Source organism: Kogia breviceps, chromosome 18 (assembly GCF_026419965.1).
Source record: "Kogia breviceps isolate mKogBre1 chromosome 18, mKogBre1 haplotype 1, whole genome shotgun sequence".
Taxonomy (NCBI): Eukaryota; Metazoa; Chordata; class Mammalia; order Artiodactyla; family Physeteridae; genus Kogia; species Kogia breviceps.
The window spans coordinates 1,674,488-1,695,420 of NC_081327.1; the positions used below are offsets into that span (position 1 = coordinate 1,674,488).

The following is a 20,933-nucleotide window of genomic DNA, read 5'->3' on the forward strand; positions in this document are numbered from 1 at the left end:
CGAAACCCAGCCACTGTGGGACTGTCCGTCAGGATGGTATTTCTGGCTGGCGATTTGACAATATGTGTTCACCTCAGTCCTAAGACACCGGCTCACTCACTGAACCTCCCACTCTGTGCCCTGAATCCCCGGAAGCTGTGTCTCTCCTTCCATTTCACGCTTGTATGTACCTGCCTCGTCCTTACCCTGTCTTCAAAGTCTAGCTCATTACCAACAACAACAAAAATAATAATAGCTAACATGTGTTGTGTACTTTAGATGTCTTACTGAACTTGGATCTTTTTGTTTTTTTGAATTTTATGACGAATTTTACTCCAAAATGGCTCTAGTAGTACCAGAGACATGGATGGAGAGTTTAAATATTGTTTCAGGCAATGTGAAAATGGATAAAAGCAATATTTCTAGTTCATATATTTTTAGATAATGTTATTTTAAATGTGTGAGTTAAAATATAATAAATATTAATGAACTTATTTACAAAACAGAAACAGACTCACAGACATAGAAAACAAACCCATGGTACCAAAGGGGAAAGGAGGTGGCGGATAAATTAGATAAACAATACGGTCTTACTGTATAGCGCAGGGAACTATATTCAATATCTTGTAATAAACTATAATGGAAAAGGAAACAACGTAATAAATATTAAAAATAGATGTTTCGCTATTTTATCGATTTTGAAAGGTTTATATATTCAGAATTGCAAGGGAGTTGTTTTTGTTTTTAAGGAGAACCACTTTATTTTGAGTAGTAAACAAAACTCCATTTACAACATAATATACAAACCTTCCATCAGTTTCTTCACAGTTAGTCCAAAGAATGAAACCTCTAGGGACTTCCCTGGAGGTCCAGTGGTTAAGACTCTGCACTTCCAGGACTCCCTGGGTGGTGCAGTGGTTAAGAACCACATGACAATACAGGGGACATGGCTTTGATCCCTAGTCCGGGAAGATCCCACATGCCGTGGAACAGCTAGGCCCGTGCGCCATAGCTACTGAGCCTGTGCTCTAGAGCCTGCATGCCACAACTACTAAAGCCCACGAGCCACAACTACTGAGCCCGTGTGCTGCAACTACTGAAGCCCGAGTGCCTAGATCCCATGATCTGCAACAAGAGAAGCCACCTCAATGAGAAGCCTGTGCACGGCACCCAAGAGTAGCCCCCGCTCACTGCAACTAGAGAAAGTCCCCATGCAGCAGCGAAGACCCAACACAGCCAATAAATAAATTTTTTAAAAAAGACCCCGTCCTTCCAATGCAGGGGATGCGGGTTCCATCCCTGGTTGGGGAACTAAGATCCCACAGGCTGCGTGGCCAAAAAATAAATTTAATTTAATTTTTTTTTTTTTTTTTTTTTTTTCGGTATGCGGGCCTCTCACTGTTGTGGCCTCTCCCGTTGCGGAGCACAGGCTCCAGACGCGCAGGCCCAGCGGCCATGGCTCACGGGCCCAGTCGCTCCACGGCACGTGGGATCCTCCCGGACCAGGGCACGAACCCGCGTCCCCTGCATCGGCAGGCGGACTCTCAACCACTGCGCCACCAGGGAAGCCCTAAATTTAATTTTAAAAACACCTCTGACTTAAAGTTTACATTTAACTTTAAATATTCATGTCAACTTTGAAATTTTATTCTTGCCTGATACTATTAGATATGAAACTTTAATTGATGGCTAGTTCCTAATTTTTGCTGTTCAGCCACTTTTCTTGATCTTGCTCTCTGATTCCATACATTCCAGAGCGTTCAGTGGATTTGTAATAAACTTCCAAGAGGAAGGGGAATTTCTTGCTCATGTTTTGCCTGAAATCTTGCCTTGTGTTCATCTTTTTTTTTAAAAAAAAAATGCTCCAGGGCTTCCCTGGTGGCGCAGTGGTTGAGAATCTGCCTGCTAATGCAGGGACACGGGTTCGAGCCCTGGTCTGGGAGAATCCCACATGCCGCGGAGCAACTAAGCCCGTGAGCCTCAACTACTGAGCCTGCGTGTCTGGAGCCTGTGCTCCGCAACACGAGAGGCCGCGATAGTGAGAGGCCAGCGCACCGCGATGAACAGTGGCCCCCGCTCGCCGCAACTAGAGAAAGGCCTCGCACAAGAAACGAAGACCCGGGCTTCCCTGGTGGCGCAGTGGTTGAGAGTCCGCCTGCCGATGCAGGAGACACGGGTTCGCGCCCCGGTCCGGGAGGATCCCACATGCCGCGGAGCGGCTGGGCCCGTGAGCCACGGCCGCTGAGCCTGTGCGTCCGGAGCCTGTGCTCCGCAACGGGAGAGGCCACAACAGTGAGAGGCCCGCGTACCGCAAAAAAAAAAAAAAAAAAAAAAAAAAAAAAGACCCAACACGGCAAAAATAAATAAATTAATTAATAAACTCCTACCCCCAACATCTTCTTAAAAAAAAAAAAAAGTTCCACCTTATAAAAAAAAAAGAAATATGCTCCAACAAATGTCCACAAGTTCAGCTACTAAAACTCCTTTAAAGATCTTCTTTGCCAGTGGGTCCATCCTGAGGCCCAAGGGCTGGCACACCCCACCCCTGCCACTCACTTTGATTTTTTAAAAAAAATATTTATTTATTTATTTGACTGCACTGGGTTTTCGTTGTGGCCTGCAGTACCTAGTTCCCTAACCAGGGATCGAAGCAGGGCCCCCTGCACTGGGAGCTCAGAGTCTTAGCCACTGGACCGCCGGGGAAGCCCCTCACTTTGACCTTTACAGAAGCTCTAGCGGGTTGATACTAGGATAGGCCTTCATTCCCCACGGGGAAACTGAGGCACGGAGGAGTTAACTTGTTATGGGAGGTCCAAATGCCAGAGTGGAGCAGAACCAGGATTTAAGATAGAAGTGCTAATCCCCGAGCCTCAGCTGTTGACCGCCATGCTCTCCTTAGACTACGTGTCATGCGATCCATCTTCCCGGTAGGATCAGGTTCCCCCCACCCCCATGGTGGTCTGGCCGCAGGTCCTCCCCCTAGTGGGACGCATGGCTGCCCCTGTCCTACCAAGTAGGACTCTACCAGGTCCCCGGCATCCTTGGAGCCAGGCTAGTAACACCTATCTCCTGACCAGATCCATGTTGAGAGAAGTGATGGTAATTAATGACTGCCACTTGTTGAACACCCTCTCTGGGCCGGGCCCTGTTTACAAGCACTTTCCATATTAACTACATTTCCCGACAACCATGTGAGGCAGGTAATTTGATGGTCCCTGATTTAAAAATGTGGCGACCCAGGCCCAGAGAGGTTAAGTAACTGGCCTGAGGGCACACAGCCAGTTGGTGGAGCTAGGATGCAGACGTGCCATGTAAGGTATATATGGACAATGGCATTACACACCCACACACAGAGGCACACATGCACGCACACGGACCTCAAATAAAGGGCAAGAAGGCCCTCGGCCTGGGCCCTATTGCCATTTTGAATGGAATCGTTCTCTACTGTGGCAGCCCGTCCCATGCACTGTAGGATGTTGAGCTGTTGAGCAGCATCCCGAGTTTCTACCCACCAGACGCCAGCAGGAATCCTCCCCCGCCCCCATCATGACAACCAAAACTCTCCAGATATTTCCAAATGTTTCCTGGGGGCACAGACACCCTGGCTGAGGACCATGGTGCAGCCTCATGGAAACCTGTTTCTTCAGAGGGCTGAGCTGACGCTTTAATTCAAACCTGTACCTTCTTCCGAGACCAAGAGAAGTTACATGTGAGAAGGATGCTGGTGAGGTGGGAGGGGGGGGTGGCGCGGTGACCCCACAAGTCTTCTGGCTTCTGCTCTGCAGCTCCATCTCCATGACATAGCCAGAGGGCTCCTGCATAAATGTAAAACTGATGTTATTCCCCTGCTAGAAACCCACCCAAATTTCTTATTTCACAAAAGGCAGTAGCCGCTCTCCTCGCCGTGGACGCCCTCCCCATCTCCCACCACTCTCTTCACCTCCTTGACTCCATCCACCTGCACTGGCCTTCCTGCTGCTCCCTGGACAAACCACATATGTTCCTACCCCAGGGCCTTTGCACATGCTGCTCCCTCAATCTAGAGAGAGGATCGAATCCCATCAGAACACTCTCTCATTGATCATTTCCAACGGTGAATATAAAATTACCTTTATTTTTTTAAAATTTATTTTATTGGACTATAGTTGATTTACAACGTTGTGTTAGTTTCAGGTGTACAGCTAACTGATTCTGTTATACTTATATATACATTCTTTTTCATATTCTTTTCCATGATGGTTTATCCCAGGATATTGAATATAGTTCTCTGTGCTGTACAGTAGGAACTTGTTGTTTATCCATCCTATACATAATAGTTTGCATCTGCTAATCCCAAACTCCCAATCCTTCCCTCCTCCACCTCCCTCCCCCTTGGCAACCACAAGTGTGTTCTCTATGTCTGTGAATCTCTTTCTGTTTCATAGATAGGTTCATTTGTATCATTTTTTAAGATCCCACATATAAGTGATATCATATGATATTTATCTTTGTCTTACTTCACTTAATATGATAATCTCTAGGTCCATCCATGTTGTTGCAGATGGCATTATTTCATTCTTTTTTATGGCTGAATAGTGAAATTATCTTTATTTATTATTATTATTTTAAATTATTTTTTTCAGGTGTATTGAGAAATAATGGACATACATAACTGTATAAAAACTATTGGGGGGGAGGGATAAACACCTCCTAGAGTAATGGAAATAAAAACAAAAATAAATAAATGTGACCTAATGAAACTTAAAAGCTTTTGCAAAGCAAAGGAAACTATAGGGGCTTTCCTGGTGGCGCAGTGGTTGAGAGTCCGCCTGCCGATGCAGGGGACACGGGTTTGTGCCCCGGTCCGGGAAGATCCCACGTGCCGCGGAGCGGCTGGGCCCGTGAGCCGTGGCTGCTGAGCCTGCGCGTCCGGAGCCTGTGCTCCACAACGGGAGAGGCCACAACAGTGAGAGGCCTGCGTACCACAAAGAAACAAAACAAAACAAAACAAAAAACTATAAACAAGATGAAAAGACGACCCTCAGAATGGGAGAACATATTTGCAAACCAATCAATGGACAGAGGATTAATCTCCAAAATATATAAACAGCTCATGCAGCTCAATATTAAAAAAACAAGCAACCCAATCAAAAAATGGGCAGAAGATCTAAATAGACATTTCTCCAAAGAAGACATATTGATGGCCAAGAGGCACATGAAAAGCTGCTCAACATCACTAATTATAAGAGAAATGCAAATCAAAAGTACAATGAGGTATCACCTCACACCAGTTAGAATGGGCATCATCAGAAAATCTACAAACAATAAATGCTGGAGAGGGTGAGGAGAAAAGGGAGCCCTCCTGCACTGTTGGTGGGAATGTAAACTGACACAGCCACTATGGAGAACAGTATGGAGGTTCCTTAAAAAACTAAAAATAGAATTACCATATGACCCAGCAATCCCACTACTGGGCATATACCCTGAGAAAACCATAATTCAAAAAGATTCATGCACCCCAATGTTCATTGCAGCACCATTTACAATAGCCAGGTCATGGAAGCAACCTAAATGTCCATTGACAGATGAATGGATAAAGAAGATGTGGTACATCTATACAATGGAATATTACTCAGCCAGAATAAAGAATGAAATAATGCCATTTGCAGCAACATGGATGGACCTAGAGATTATCATACTAAGCGAAGTAAGTCAAAGACAAACATCATATGATATCACTTATATGTGGAATCTAAAATGTGACACAAATGAATTTATTTAAGAAACAGAAACAGACTCACAGACATAGAAAACAAACTGATGGTTACCAAAGGGGAAAGGGGGTGAGAGGGATAAATTAGGAGGTAGGGATTAACATATACACCCTAGTATATAAAATGGATAATCAACAAGGACCTACTGTATCGCACAGGGAGCTATACTCAATATTTTGTAATAACTTCTAAGGGAGAAGAATAGTGTAGTATTCCATTTTATGGACTAAACCAGAAATAATTAAAGCATAATGTTATTATGAATTATTATTATCCCCCATGGATGCAAGCCTGGGTTGTTTCTAGTCTTTGACAAGTAAAAATCTTGATGAAATAAATAAGCTTTTTGGCGAGCGGCCCTGAAGACAGCTGTGTGTCGGATGGTCTTGGGAGAGGGGAGAAGCCGTCACTTTAGAAACAAGGGTCGATTGGCAGCCTGAGGACACCCCCGCTTGTCTCCCATAGAACTTTCTGCTGAATGAAATAGCCCCGCTGGTTCCCAAGGAATCTTTGTAATTTTTGCATTGCTCTCTACCTAAGGAAAGGAACGGTTAATTATTCTTGGGTTCAGACCAGCGCGGTCAAGATTCTAGAATCGCCCTACCCAAACCATAAAAACACCTGAAAGCTAGCCATTGTTCTCCAAAGTACACCCCTAGATCCCATTTCCTGCCCGCCTTTCTCTCATTTTCCTGCTTTGTTTTTGCTCTGCCTTCTGGGTGCTTGAGGTACTGAGGTCTCGATGAAGCCCAGCTGTTCCCGCTGCCGCCGATTCGTATTTTATTATTGTTCAGCCGTGCAGAGCATGGGATGCATAACACCTTTGCCCCGCACCCCATGTGTCGCATTCAGTGTCTATCAAGCAGATTATGAGCATCCCAAGGGCAGGGAGTGTGTCCTATATTTTCCCCCGAATGCTCATTACGGCTCCTGGCACACAGGGAATGATCACGCTTGTAGAACCAGGCTGTACTATATCTAGTGTGTAATTGCCAAGCAACGCAGAATGTTGCTTGTGTGTAATATAGCTTCGATGTAAGTAATGCTCACATATGCCATTCTTTCCCCCTCGTTCTTTGCAACAGACAATATCAGGTGACTTCGAGGGGTAAGCTCTGTGTGCGTTCAAAAGTCAGCTCTTTATGAAAAATAAAATAAAATAAATCAGCTCTATAGAAGAGGCTTTCTCTTTAGGAAAACAATATTGAACTCTGTATGGACGAAATGGTATCGTGTCTGGAATTTGCTTTGAAAATAATTCTGGTGGTTACAGCATGCTGGGGGTATGAGTTGGTCAATGTTGAAACGATGAGCGTAACAGAAAAAATTTTGCTGTTTTGCCCACTTTTGTCTATTTTCAAACCTTTCGATGACACTGCCCCCTACCCATCACTTCTCGCACTCAAAGCCAAAGCAATCTTTTTTTTTTTGTAAGTTTCTTAAAAAGATGAACGTATTTGTTTCTGGCCGCTTTGGGTCTTCCTTGCTGTGCGCAGGCTTTTCTCTAGTTGCGGCGAGAGGGGGCTACTCTGTCGCGGTGCGCGGGCTTCTCATCGCGGTGGCTTCTCTTGTCGGGCAGCATGGGCTCTAGGCGCGTGGACTTCAGTAGTTGTGGCTCGTGGGCTAAGTGGATGTGGCTCGCGGGCTCAGTAGTTGTGGCACACAGGCTTAGTTGTTCCGCAGCATGTCGGATCTTCCCTGACCAGGGCTGGAACCTGTGTCCCCTGCATTGGCAGGCGGATTCGCAACCACTGCGCCACCACGGAAGTCCCGCCAAAGCAATCTTTCTGCACTGTGTATCTGACCACATCCTCCTCCTATTTCAAACCCCACTGCCCGCCTCCCTCTGGAAAAAAGTCAGAAAGAGGTGATCTTTTTTGTTTTTTAAACTCGTCATTTTATATTGGGGTATAGTTGATTAACCATGTTGTGTTAGTTTCAAGTGTACAGCAAAGTGATTCAGTTACACGTGTACATGTATCTGTTCTTTTTCAAATTCTTTTCCCATTTAGGTTGTTACATAATACTGAGCAGAGCTCCTTGTGCTGTACAGTAGGTCCGTGTTGGTTCTCTATTTTATATATAGTATTGTGTGTATGTCAGTCCCATATTCCTAATTTATCCCTCCCCGAGAAAGAGTTGATCTTTAATTTTAAAGGTAATAATCTTCCATCTTAATCTTGTTCAATTCCCACTACATCCGGGGCTGCAGGTGCCTATCAGTTTCAAGGGGAGAAAATGAAGTATTGACTGAGCCTGTGGTTACCTCTCTGGCCCCTCTGGCTACGGGGTTTCCTCCCCGGGGAGCACATTCACAGACGTCCCCCCGTCCCCCCCACCCCCTCCACCCCGCCCCGCCGTCGTTCTACTGCAAAGCACCCCTCCTTGGGATCGTGAGTGAGAAATACATCTCAGAAACCATGGGGAACACACTCTGAGCAAAGTGCCCAAAGGAACCCTGGCGCCCGAATTCCACAACCAACAGTCTTCTACCCTGTAGGCAGCCTACGTGGAATTTGCATTTTGCGTCCTCTTCCTCTGGGTACGGTCAACGTTTTCCTCTGAGCGAGTCCTCTGAGGACTCGGAAAAGAAACAGGTTCTCCATTTTTGCAAGCCAACAAGTTTTCTATAATGCAGCCCTTCAAGCTCACACTTCCCAGGGGCCGACATACCTGACCCATCTGTTGCAGGATCGGCTTTCCTCACAGCTAATCCGCCCCGCCTTCGCCTGCCCCCCCACCAGCGGCTTGGCCTCTGTGGCCTCTTAGGCTGATTCCGGCCAGAGCGTGGAGGCCGGCGTCTCTGCCTCGATCACCGGCAGCTGCTGCCAGGCCGTTGATAAGGGGCCTGCTGTTTATAGCCACGAGCTACGAGAAATTGGTCACAGATGGAAGCAGCAGCCAGACACCCCCGTCGTGTGATTCTGGAAGGCACTCCAGTGGAAAGGCAGGACGGTTTGTGACAGCCCTGGTCATCCTCCAGCTTGCCATATACAATAGGATCTTGCTGTTTATCCATCCTGTATATAATAGTTTGCATCTGCTAATCCCAGCTTCCCGCTCCATCCTTCCCACTACCCCCACCGCCTTGGCAGCCACAAGCCTATTCTCTATGTCTGTGAGTCTGTTTCTGCTTTGTATGTAAGTTCCTTTGTATCCACTTTTTTAGATTCCACATATAAGGGATAGCATATATTTGTCTTTCTCTGTCTGACTTACTTCACTTAGTATGATCATCTCTGGGTCCATCCATGTTGCTGCAAATGGCATTATTTCCTTCTTTTTTACGGCTGAGTAATATTCCACTGTATGTATGGACCACATCTGCTTTATCCATTCCTCTGTTGGTGGACATGCAGGTTGCTTCCATGTCTTGCCTATTCTAAATAGTGCTGCTCTGAACATTTGGGTGCATCTTTTCGAACTAGGGTTTTCTCCAAATATATGCCTGGGAGTGGGATTGCTGGATCATATGGCAACTCTATTTTTAGTTTTTCGAGGAACCTCCCTACTGTTCTCCATAGTGGCTGCGCCAATTTACATCCCCACCAACAGTGTAGGACCGTTCTGTAGGGTGGTTTTCTGATCCCTGGTCGAGAGCGTGGAAACTGGGGCACAAGCGTCAGGACAGAAAGAGAAACTCATCAGCCCTGTTCCCTTCTATGCAATTCATTGAATCCTCCAACGACGCCTACGGGAGAGGAACTGTTTTTATCCTCAATCCACAGCGTTGGAAACCACTATTAAGAAAATTGCACAAGAACCCCGCTGGGAAGGGGAAGAGCCAAGACGCACACCCACACTGTTACTCCGCAGCCTGATGCAGCCACATGCTGCTATCCCACCGCCACCCGGCAAGGGCTGGCTGCCCGAGGCCCATGCAAGCCAGCACTGTGGCACCAGCTTTTGAGAAGAGAGCGCGAGGTCCACCAGCCAGGAGACAGGAGGCAAGACTCCCCTTCTGTCTCCCCAGGCCAGGGTTGGAGTGAAATTTAAGGGGCTCGGGGAATTTCAAACTTGGAAGATCATTGGCTTTGTCGCAAATCAGTCCATACAAGCTACGCAAGTACTGGAAGTCAGGTTTTCCTTATTGAAGGACCTCTCGCTTTGGAAAGGGCTCTGGCTGCAATGGTTCTGTTCTTCGAGTTCTGTAGACTGAAGATTCTTGGTTCTGGGGTAAACCTGAGGACGCGGGTTCCCGTCTTGCACGTGTGCAGGGCTGTCTTAAAGTAACTCCAGGTTTGATCAGTCAACAGCCTGTTTTAAGGGAGCAAAACCAGCTGAAGCTGGTCAATGTTTCAGGTGTTGTCTCATCACCTTGAGGGAGGCACTGAGTTTCTTCCCTCTTTGATCCATTTCGGAGGGAACCGAAGCACAGAGAGGTTGAGTACGTTTCTCCTGGATGCACAGCTTAGGTCTCACTTTAAAACCCATTTATGTCGACCGACAAGGTCTATTTATATCCTCAGGTGTCTTGAGCGTCTCCCGATTCCCCATCTCCACTGACCCTCCCCTCCTCAGTCCTTCCACCAATGTGCAGCTGGGGCTAGACAAACACAGGCTCACTCCATCTGTTCAGCACCAACCCAGAGTTATAAAGAGGCCACTGGGGGCTTCCCTGGTGGTGCAGTGGTTGAGAATCGGCCTGCCAATGCAGGGGACACGGGTTCGAGCCCCGGTCCAGGAAGATCCCACATGCCGCTGAGCAATGAAGCCCATGAGCCACAACTACTGAGTCTGGTGCCACATCTACTGAGCCCGTGCACCACAACTACTGAGCCTGCGCTCTAGAGCCCACGAACCACAACTACTGAGCCTGTGTGCCGCAACTACTGAAGCCCACATGCCTAGAGCCCGTGCTCCACAACAAAAGAAGCCACCACAATGAGAAGCCCGCGCACCATGATGACGCTCGCCGCAACTAGAGAAAGCCCGCGCGCAGCAACGAGGACCCAACGCAGCCAAAAATAAATAAATAAATTTACTATTTTTTTTAAAAAAGAGGCCACTGGACTACAAAGGCTTCGTCACCCCTGACTTCTTTCTGTCCTCCCCTCTCTTCATCCTCTCCATCACCACAACCTGTGGGCACTGCTCCTGAACACCTCAAGTCCATCTCTCTCCGTGGCAGGGCCACCACCTCTCCCTCTGACGAGTACAGCAGCCTCCTGGTTGACGACTCTGCTCGCATGCCACCCCTAAGCTATTTTCTTTGTAAAAATCTTCCTACCTTTTCACCTAACCCAAGCAATCCAAATATTACCACTTCAAAACGTAATCCACGTTACGATGATAAATAACATGTTATATCCTCTGATTTCTTCTGTGTTTGTATCGTGTGTGTTTCACGGTTATGGCATTGCTCCATGTGAAAGTTAAATCTGACCAGATACACTCGACGTGTATCAAGATTCCATACGATCTACAGTTGCGAGAGAGGTTTCGAGCAGCCGCATCGTCCACACACACCTTGAAACCTTCTCCGGTTTCAGAATTGAAGTTACTCTCGTTACAATGAACTGAACGCAAAAATCCCGTCCTGTGGGTTGCCGAGCTGCATCTCATGGTGGGGATGGCCCACGTCCCGGTGCCGATGGGCCACCGGTCGTACGCGAAGGACACTGGAGTCCCATGCAGCGTTTGGCGCTTCTGAGTGTAGGGCTGCTCTAAACCTTTGTATTCACGTTTTTCTCAAGGTAAGTCCTTTTCTGTAGATCAAATAGCTCAGAGTGGGAAAGCTGGGTGGAAAGGTAATGGGCGTTTAATGATAAAAGAGATGGGCAAACGGTTCTCCTCGTGGCTGTGCCGTCCTGCTTCCCCCCAGCAGCTTCCAGTGGCTGTGGGGTGTCCGTGCATTGAATGTCAATCCTCCCCACAGTACTGATTCAAACCCGTTTCAAGACCGCTTCCCTAGATCCTCCTTGGTGAACTATCTGATCAAGTCTCCTTTTTTTTTTTTTTTTTAAATACTAGTTATTTTATTGTATGCTGCTGCCAGTGTATATACAATAATTACCCTGTGAAACAGAAGTTCATGAAAATTCAGAGAGGTAGGTGTTGGGGACTGACAAAAGCACATAAAAGTTTGTATAGTGTGGCAGGTGTTGTAGAGAGAGGCTTTGGTACAGGCTTTCCGAGGCTTCTCCTCGGAATATTCACTGGTTCATGAAAAGTGGTTTAGAAAACCTTGCGAAGATTCCTTTTACTACAAAAAGGAACAGACTTTCTGGGGTCTGACAAGTCTCCTTTTTAAATTTTTATTTTTTTAAATAAAAATTGTATATATTTAGGGACTTCCCTGGTGGTCCAGTGGTTAAGACTTGGCGCTCCCACTGCAGGGGGCCCGGGTTTGATCCCTGGTCGGGGAACAAAGATTCCACAAGCCACGTGGCGCGGCCACCAAAAAAAAAAAATAGTATATTTAAGCTGTACAACGTGATTTGATGCACACATTCATAGTGAAATGATTACTGCAGTCAAACAACATGACATACCTTCTCACAGTTACCATTGTTTGTGTGATGAGAGCTCCTCAAATCTACTCTCTCAGCAAATGTCCAGTATTCAGTACAGTATCTCTGTTTTATTTATTTTTTATTGAAATTAGGTTGATTGACAATGTCGTGGTAGTTTCAGGTGTCCAGCAGAGTGATTCAATTATACATATATATATATATATATATATACACATACACACACATATGTATATATTCTTTTTCAGATTCTTTTCCCATATAGGTTATTAAAAAATGTTGAATATAGTTCCCTGTGCTATACCATGTGTCCTTGTTGTTTATCTATTTTATATATAGAAGTGTGTGTATGTTACTCCCAAATTCCTAATTTACCCCTTGCCCCATCTTTCCCCTTTGGTAACCATAAGTTTGTTCTCTATGTCTGTGAGTCTGTTTCTGTTTTATAAATAAGTTCATTTGTATCATTTTTTTTTAGATTCCACGTGTAAGTGATATCATATGATATTTGTCTTTCTCTGTCTGGCTTACTTCATTTAGTATGATCATCTCTAGGTCCATCCATGTTGCTGCAAATGGCGTTATTTTGTTCTTTTTCATGGCCGAGTAATATTCCATTGCATATATGTACCACATCTTGTTTATCAATCCCTCTGTCGATGGACACTTAGGTTGCTTCCATGTCTCAATACAGTATTATTAACCACAGTCACTGTACTGGACACTAGCTCTCCAAGCTCCCCCGTCCCTCATAACTGCAATTTGTCCCCTTTGACCATCATCTCCCCATTTCCCCACCTCCCCACCCTGGTAACCACTGTTCTACTCTCTGCTTCTATGGGTTTGAGTTTTTCAGATTCCACATATGTGAGATGGTGTGTTTTTTTCTTTCTGTGTCTGGCTTATGTCACCTAGCAAAATGTCCTCTGGGTTCATCCATGTTGTTTCAAATGGAAGGATCTCTTTCCTTTTTTAAGGCTGAGTCATATTGCATCATATCTATATCTCACGATTTCTTTATCCATTCATCTTTCTATAGACACTTAGGCTGTTCAGGTCTTTTACCTGTTTTCTGACTGAATCATTTGTCTTTTTTTTTTTTTTTTTTTTTTTTTTTGAATCATTTGTCTTTATCCAGAGATGTTTTAGTTCCTATCCCCTCATCAATTTTATGAGTAATGAAATGGAAGCACAGAGAGGTTAAGTGACTTGCCCAAGAATGTACAGCTGATCACTGAAAGAGCCAGAAAACAGGAACCCAGGCCACCTGATTGGTGGAAAGGACAGCAGAGAGGCCCTCACCCCTCTGGACTGATCTTTTCAAACATACGGTCATTCTGTGTTCTGAGAAACAGCTCCAGGCAATATCCTGGAATAGGATTGTTCGAGGATCTCCAAGTGACCTGGCTTGTACCCACCTCAGGGCCTTTGCACCTGCTGTGCCCTCAGCCAGGGAAGTCCTTCCGCAGACATTCTCCTTCTTGTCATTCAGGTCTCAGCTCCCACATCATTGCCTCAGAGGGCCGTTTCCAGAGTTGCTCTCTGAAACTGTAGCATTGGTTTGTTCATTTTCTTACTGTCTCCTCCTTCTAGGAGGGTTTAAGTTCCATGAGGCCAGGTGGCTTCTCTGTGCTGAGTCAGGCTTCGGCCTCATTTCTCAGCAATCCTTTCTGTGCCCCGGAACATTTTTTACTTCTTCGAACGTACCGCATTTGCTCGAGATTCTGCCTAGCAGAAGGGACAAGTGACACTTACTTGCTGAATGAAGTAACGAAAATAGCAAACGTGAAATCTGGGAATGAACTGTTTTTAACAAATTGGTAACCAACAGGTTAGCATCACGGAAATTGTCTTCTCCAGAGAAAACACATGCTGTTTTTAATCGAGTTCTGCCCCTTCTCTGGTTTCAGGAGAAATCCCCTGTGTGACGTCGCATTATTGAGAAGGGCCCCTCCAGACCCCAGCAACGAGACAGGGGGCAGGAGCCAGCCCCCAGGGTGGGCCCCTGTAACCCTGGCCAGCGGCGGTCCATGGCCTTGGGGAGTAAAACTGACAATACTGCGACCCCTCCTGTCTTTCCCTGAAATCCCCCTGAGTGGAGGTAGGACTTGTGAATACAGTGACACCTCACTCCTGGTCATGTTATGTTCTACAGCAGAAGGGAGATGACCCTGGGAGGCCTGACCTAATCAGGTGAGCCCTTTCGGAGCAGAGTGTGTCCTCGGGCTGGCCACCTGGTCACAGGGGAAACCAGAGAGACACACTCCTGGTGGCCTAGAAGAGAAAGAAGCAGCTGCCATGGTGTTCTTTCCTACAGGAGGCATGTGGGAGGGGGCTGGGTGTGGCCCCTGGGAGCTCAACGCAATCCTCCACTGACAGCCAGAGAGAGAGCGGGGGTCTCAGCCACACAACTGCAGGGAGCGAATTCTGCCAACAGGCAGTCTCGCTGTGTGTGTGTGTGTCTCTCTCTCTGTGTGTGTGTGTGTCTATCTGTATGTGTCTATGTGTACTTGTGGGTATGTGTCTGTATGTGTCTTGTGTGTCTGTGTGTGTGTCCGTATGTGTGTGTGTGTGTGTCTGTGTGTGTGTGCATGCTTGGAACAGGGCCCTGAGCCCCAGACAAGACCACAGCCCCGGATAATACCTTGACTTCAGCCTGGCGAGACCCTAAGCAGAAGACCCAGCTAACCTTTATCTGAATCCCTGACCAGGGGATTTTAAGCTGCTGAGTTTGTGGTGATTTGCGACACAGCAACAGAAAATTACCTTCTACTGGCCATTCCACAAATACTTCTTGGCTGCTGGCACATGCTGCACCAGGATGGAGATGGGGGATCCAGAGGGTCTGGGACCGGAGTCCCCTCTCCCCTAGACCCTCATGACGGAGGCTCTAGCTTGTGAGTTAGAACGAACATTTTGGGGCCGTTGAGCAAAGCGGTTAGTGTGGGGACCAGCCTGGTGTCACAAACACCTGGTCCACAGCCTAGCTGTGCTGCTTCTGGCTGGCGTGAGAACGACTCTGACCTCAAGCTATTCCTTCGTAAAGTGGGGTAAATTCGGTGCTTTCCCTATGGATTCTTGGGATTCAATGACTTGATCCACTTCCAAAGCACTGTGCACATGCCACAAGTGCATCACCTGAATTCACCATATCTAAACCCTGCATTCGTGTGTCTATAAACGTGTTTATAAGGGCACATGCAACGTATTGTTAAATGTCTCTCTCTCTCTCTCTCTCTCTCTCTCTCTCTCTCTCTCTCTCTCACACACACACACACACACACACACAGAGCAAGACTCCCAAACAAACGGAAACCCTCCTCGTTCTAATTCATATATCAGTGGAATTTGTTCAGTAAGCATTTAACGGACACTCACTGGCTTCAAGACACCATGAAGGGTCCATAGGGCAGAAAAACGACTTCCTTTGCAAAATAAAGTCGCGAAATGACGAATTCTAAAACCATAGAGGAAAAACTGCTTAGAAACAGAATGTGGTGAGAATGATTTGCCAAACAGATGGTTAGTATTAAAGCTTTCTTTCGTGTTTTGGAAAGCGCTGTCTCCACCATGCCGTCTGTGCCGGGCTGGGTCCAAGAGAGCCGTTGCCGTCCTTAGTTCCACGGATGTATATCCTGCTTGGAACTCGGCCTGGCCTTGAGCTCAGCGGAAAGTCCATGGGATTCTGGAGAGCTGAGGGTCCACCCTGGCCACTTGGCCGCATGTGAAAATTCTAACAGCTCCTTCCCATCTGTCTGCAGTCATGGGGGCCGGTTCCTGAGGGAAGCGACTGAGGCTCTCAGCTTGGGTATAAAATTTAAGTGTGGGGGTGACAGGGGTGCAAACATCTCAGTAATCAAGAGAGATAATACTTTAATGCAACGTGTCCTGACAATTTCAAAATTGGACTTCCCTGGTGGCACAGTGGTTAAGAATCCGCCTGCCGATGCAGGGGACACGGGCTCGAGCCCTGGCCCGGGAAGATCCCACATGCCGCGGGGCAACTAAGCCCGTGCGCCACAACCCCTGAGCCCGCGTGCTGCAACTACTGAAACCCACGTGCCTAGAGCCCGTGCTCCGCAACAAGAGAAGCCACCGCAATGAGAAGCCCGCGCGCCGCAACGAAGAGTAGCCCCCACTCACCGCAACTAGAGAAAGCCCGTGCACAGCAACAAAGACCCAACGCAGCCAAATAAATAAATAAAAATAAAATTTCAAAATTCATCGGAAAAAAATCAATGATGAACAAAATATCAACATTTTCACTGAAGACAGTATCTCACAGGGTCGAGACTAGGGTGAGGTGAGTCCTGCAAATCTCAGGGTCCTATCCTGTCTGGAGTCAATATTTTGGTGTTGTATGCATCATGGATTTCTGGCATATTTTTTATTTTTAAAAATATTGAATCAAAATATTACCCTGATCCTACCGTATGGCACAGGGAACTATATTCAATATCCTGTGATAAACCATAATGGGAAAAAATATGAAAAAGAATATATATATGTATAACTAAATCACTTTGCTGCACAGCAGAAATTAACACAACATGGTAAATCAATTATACGTCAATAAAATTTTTAAAAGATATATAAAATATTACCTTGAATATTGAGGTTTTCTGCTTTCTCTTAAATTTTACACCTGAGGTGAATGCCTCACTTGCCTCACCGTAATCACTCTTTCAACATCTCAGATCTTTTCTCCATCCACACCGCAAACACCCTAGTTCTTTCTCTCATCGTCTGTGATTTGCACAAGTACCACAAACTCCTAACCACCCCCTCTGTGTCCCAGTCTTGTCCATCTCGTGAAATGTCGACGCCACTTCCCAAGCTGCCCAAGCTATGATTCAGGATTAATTCCTCTTCCATCCCTTTTCCCCAAAGCCTACATCCCACCCATCCACGAGCCCTGTGTTTCCAAGAATAGGGGACCATTTGCACTGGTGTGATGTCATTTCAGATGGTTCAGCTTTAAAAACAATTAAATTCCATCATAAAATGCTATATACCCTTGTCAACTCTTTCCATTCCACTGCAGAGGAAGTTTCTCTTAGGTGCTGGTGTGCCTTCAGCCTCTCCAGAGCACTTGCTAATTACTTCGTTAAGAAGGACTAAAACTGTAATTCGAAAGGATACATGCACCCCTATATTCATAGCAGCACTGTTCAGAATCGCCAAAACATGGAAACAACCTAAATGTCCATCAACAGATGCATGGATAAAGATGATGTGGTACATATACACAATGGAATATTACTCAGCCATTAAAAACAATGAAATAATACCATTTGCAGCAACATGGATGGACCTAGAGGATTACCATACTAAGTGAAGTCAGTCAGAAAGAAAAAGACAAATACCATATGATATCACTTATATGTGGAATCTAAAATATGACACAAATGAACCTATCTACAGAGCAGAAACAGACTCACAGACATAGAGAACGGACTTGTGGCTGTCAAGAGGGAGGAGAGCTGGGGAGGGCTGGATGGGGAGTTTGGGGTCAGCAGATGCACACTAGTATATATAGGATGGATAAACAACAAGGTCCTATTGTAGAGCACAGGGAACTATATTCAACATCCTGGGATAAACCATAGTGGAAAAGAATTTGAAAAAGAATGTCTGTATGTGTATAACTGAGTCACTTTGCTGTACAGCAGAAATTAGCACAACATTGTAAATAAACTATATGTCAATAAAATTAAAAAAATAAAACTAAAACAAAGGACACTCAGGCTGGGGAGAGGGAGGGGTACGGAATGAGGGAATCTAAAAAAAAAAAAAAAAGTGGTCACGAGGAACCTAGGGGCAGGACGGGAATAGAGACGCAGACCTACCAGACAATGGACTTGAGGACACGGGGAGGGGGAAGGGTAAGCTGGGACGAAGTGAGAGAGTGGCACGGACATACATACACCACCAAATGTAAAATCGATAGCTAGTGGGAAGCAGCCACATGGCACAGGGAGATCAGCTCGGTGCTCTGTGACCGCCTAGAGGGGTGGGATAGGGAGGGTGGGAGTGAGGGAGACGCAAGAGGGACGAGATATGGGGATATATGTATATGTATAACTGATTCACTTTGTTATACAGCAGAAACTAACACACCATTGTAAAGCAATTATACTCCAATAAAGGTGTTAAAAAAAAAAAAAAAGGACAGCTTCGCTCAGATGCTTGACAAGCATCAGCATCTGGCCCGGGGCTCCCCAGCCTGGCACTGCAGACATTTGGGGCTGGATGATTATCTGTGGCGGGAGCCGTCTTCGTGCATTGTAGGAAGTTGAGCAGCATCCCTGGTCTCTACCCACCAGAGGCCAGCACAGGGAACTGTATTCAATATCCTGTTATCACCATAATGGAATAGAGTATGAAAAATAATGTATAAATATATGTGTGTGTGTGTACATATATATATGTATGTATAACTGAGTCACTTTGCTGTACACTAGAAACTAGCGCAACATTGTAAATCAACTCCACTTCAATACAATACATTTTTTTAAAAGAGGAAAACAACCCTCCATCTGCTCACGTCTGTCTCTGCCTATGTTTGTAAATAAAGTATTATTGGAACACAGCTGTGCCCATTCCTTACAACTGTCTGTGGCTGCTTTGCCCCTGTCAATGGCAGAGTTGAGTAGCTGCCCTTTAGAGGAAAAGGTTGCCATCCCTTACTCTCAAGACAAATCCTATTGCAAGTTCCTAGGTCTCCCTGCAGAGCGTTCTGTCCATACATCAGCGTCAATATATATGCTTATGTTCACACTCTTCTCTTTTCACAGACACAGAGTGTGGCTGGCATTGCATTGTTTGCCACTTTGCTTTTATCACTTAGCACCGTGTCTTGGTGACGACCCTGCATTGATGTACAAAGACGTTCTGCATTCTTTTTATTTTTTTAATTAATCAATCAATTTATTTATTTATGGCCGCGTTGGGTCTTCATTGCTGCATGCAGGCTTTCTCTAGTTGCAGCGAGCGGGGGCTACTCTTTGTTGCGGTGCGCGGGCTTCTCATTGCGGTGGCTTCTCCTGTTGAGGAGCAGGGGCTCTAGACCCGTGGGCTTCAGTAGTTGTGGCTCGCGGGCTCCAGAGCGCGGGCTCAGTAGCTGTGGCGCACGGGCTTAGTTGCCCCGCGGCATGTGGGATCTTCCCGGACCAGGGCTCGAACCCGTGTCCCCTGCATTGGCAGGCGGATTCTTAACCACTGCGCCACCAGGGAGGCCCCGTTCTGCATTCTTAATGGCTCTACAACGTTCCATTTGTGGATTCTCCATAATTTCATGAGCCGATTTCCTGACACACTTCTGTTGCGTGTCTGCTACAGAAATAATAAGGATAACGCCCTGGTGCAGGGAACAATCTAATCACACAGATGTTATTTCACCCGAATTTTGCTCTGACTCTTGGATGAACTCAGGGAGTCGTTGCAGATTCAAGGTTGTGTGCGTTTGTGGTTTAGATTAAGCGCTGATCAACGGCTTCCGGGCTGGAGGGAAAATGTGCATGTGAATTTTGTAGATGTTTGCAAATTCCTTCTCCAGGGTGTTGTCAGGGTTGGGACTTGGGATTTCGATCTCAGCCCATTGGAGGCCGCGGGAAAGATGTTAAGTCCGGGTAGCGGAGTCTGATGGAGGACTCAGAACTCTCCCTCTGGCTCCTCTGGGGAGCGTGGAATGCCCAGGGGCTGCAGGGGAAGTGGGGGGCCCAGTGAGGAGGAGGAGGAAGCCACAGATTTCCTCCTGACCTGCTGCCCACACTCTCAGGGGACAACTGGATGGGATTCTCACTAAATACCAAGAGCGACAGATGCTTTTTTTTTTTTTTTTTTTGCAGTACGCGGGCCTCTCACTGCCATGGCCTCTCCCGTTGCGGAGCACAGGCTCCGGACACGCAGGCGCAGCGGCCACGGCTCACGGGTCCAGCCGCTCCGCGGCACGTGGGATCCTCCCGGACCGGGGCACGAACCCGCGTCCCCCGCATCGGCAGGCGGACTCCCAACCACTGCGCCACCAGGGAAGCCCGACAGATGCATTTTATAGGTATGCATTTCTGTCGAAATTCATCTGTTCGTCTCCAAAGTGCAGATTTCATTTTGAGGTCTCTGATGTTTTTGTTTAAAGAGTTTCTAATATATATATACTCTCATATTTTATTTATTTTTTATTGAAGTATAGTTGGTTTACAGTGTTTTAGGTGTACAGCCAAGTGATTCAGTGATACATATATACACCTATATATACCTAATCTTTTTCAGATTATTTTCCATTAGAGGTTATTACAAGATATTGAGTAGAGTTCCCTGTGCTATACAGTAGGTCCTTATTGTTTATTTGTTTTATATATAGTAGTGGGTATCTGTTAATCCCAAATTTCTAATTTATCAATCCCTGCCACCTTTCCCCTTTGGTAACCATATGTTTGATCTCTAAGTCTGTGAGCCTGTTTCTTCTTTGTAAATAAGTTCATTTGAATCATGTTTTTTTAGATTCCACATATAAGCGATATCATATGATATTTGTCTTTCTCAGTCTGCCTTCCTTCACTTAGTATGATCATCTCTAGGTCCATCCATGTTGCTGCAAATGGCATTATTGAATTCTTTTTTTATGGCTGAGTAATATTCCATTGTATATACGTTCACCACATCTTCTTTATCCATTCGTTTGTCGATGGACATTCAGGTTGTTTCCATGTCTTGGCCATCATAAATT

General features: G+C 46.1%; 1 protein-coding gene across 1 annotated transcript; it reads right to left on the reverse strand.

The window, feature by feature from the left end:
* Nucleotides 1-1,675: 1,675 nt before the first annotated feature.
* LOC131744839 (protein CEBPZOS-like) lies at nt 1,676-2,499 on the reverse strand. The gene is made up of 2 exons (XM_059044759.1): nt 2,433-2,499; nt 1,676-1,854 (listed from the first exon to the last, which is right to left on the reverse strand). The coding sequence occupies exons 1-2, from the start codon at nt 2,491-2,493 to the stop codon at nt 1,676-1,678; spliced, it is 240 nt and encodes a 79-aa protein (XP_058900742.1). The 5' UTR covers nt 2,494-2,499.
* Nucleotides 2,500-20,933: the final 18,434 nt, after the last annotated feature.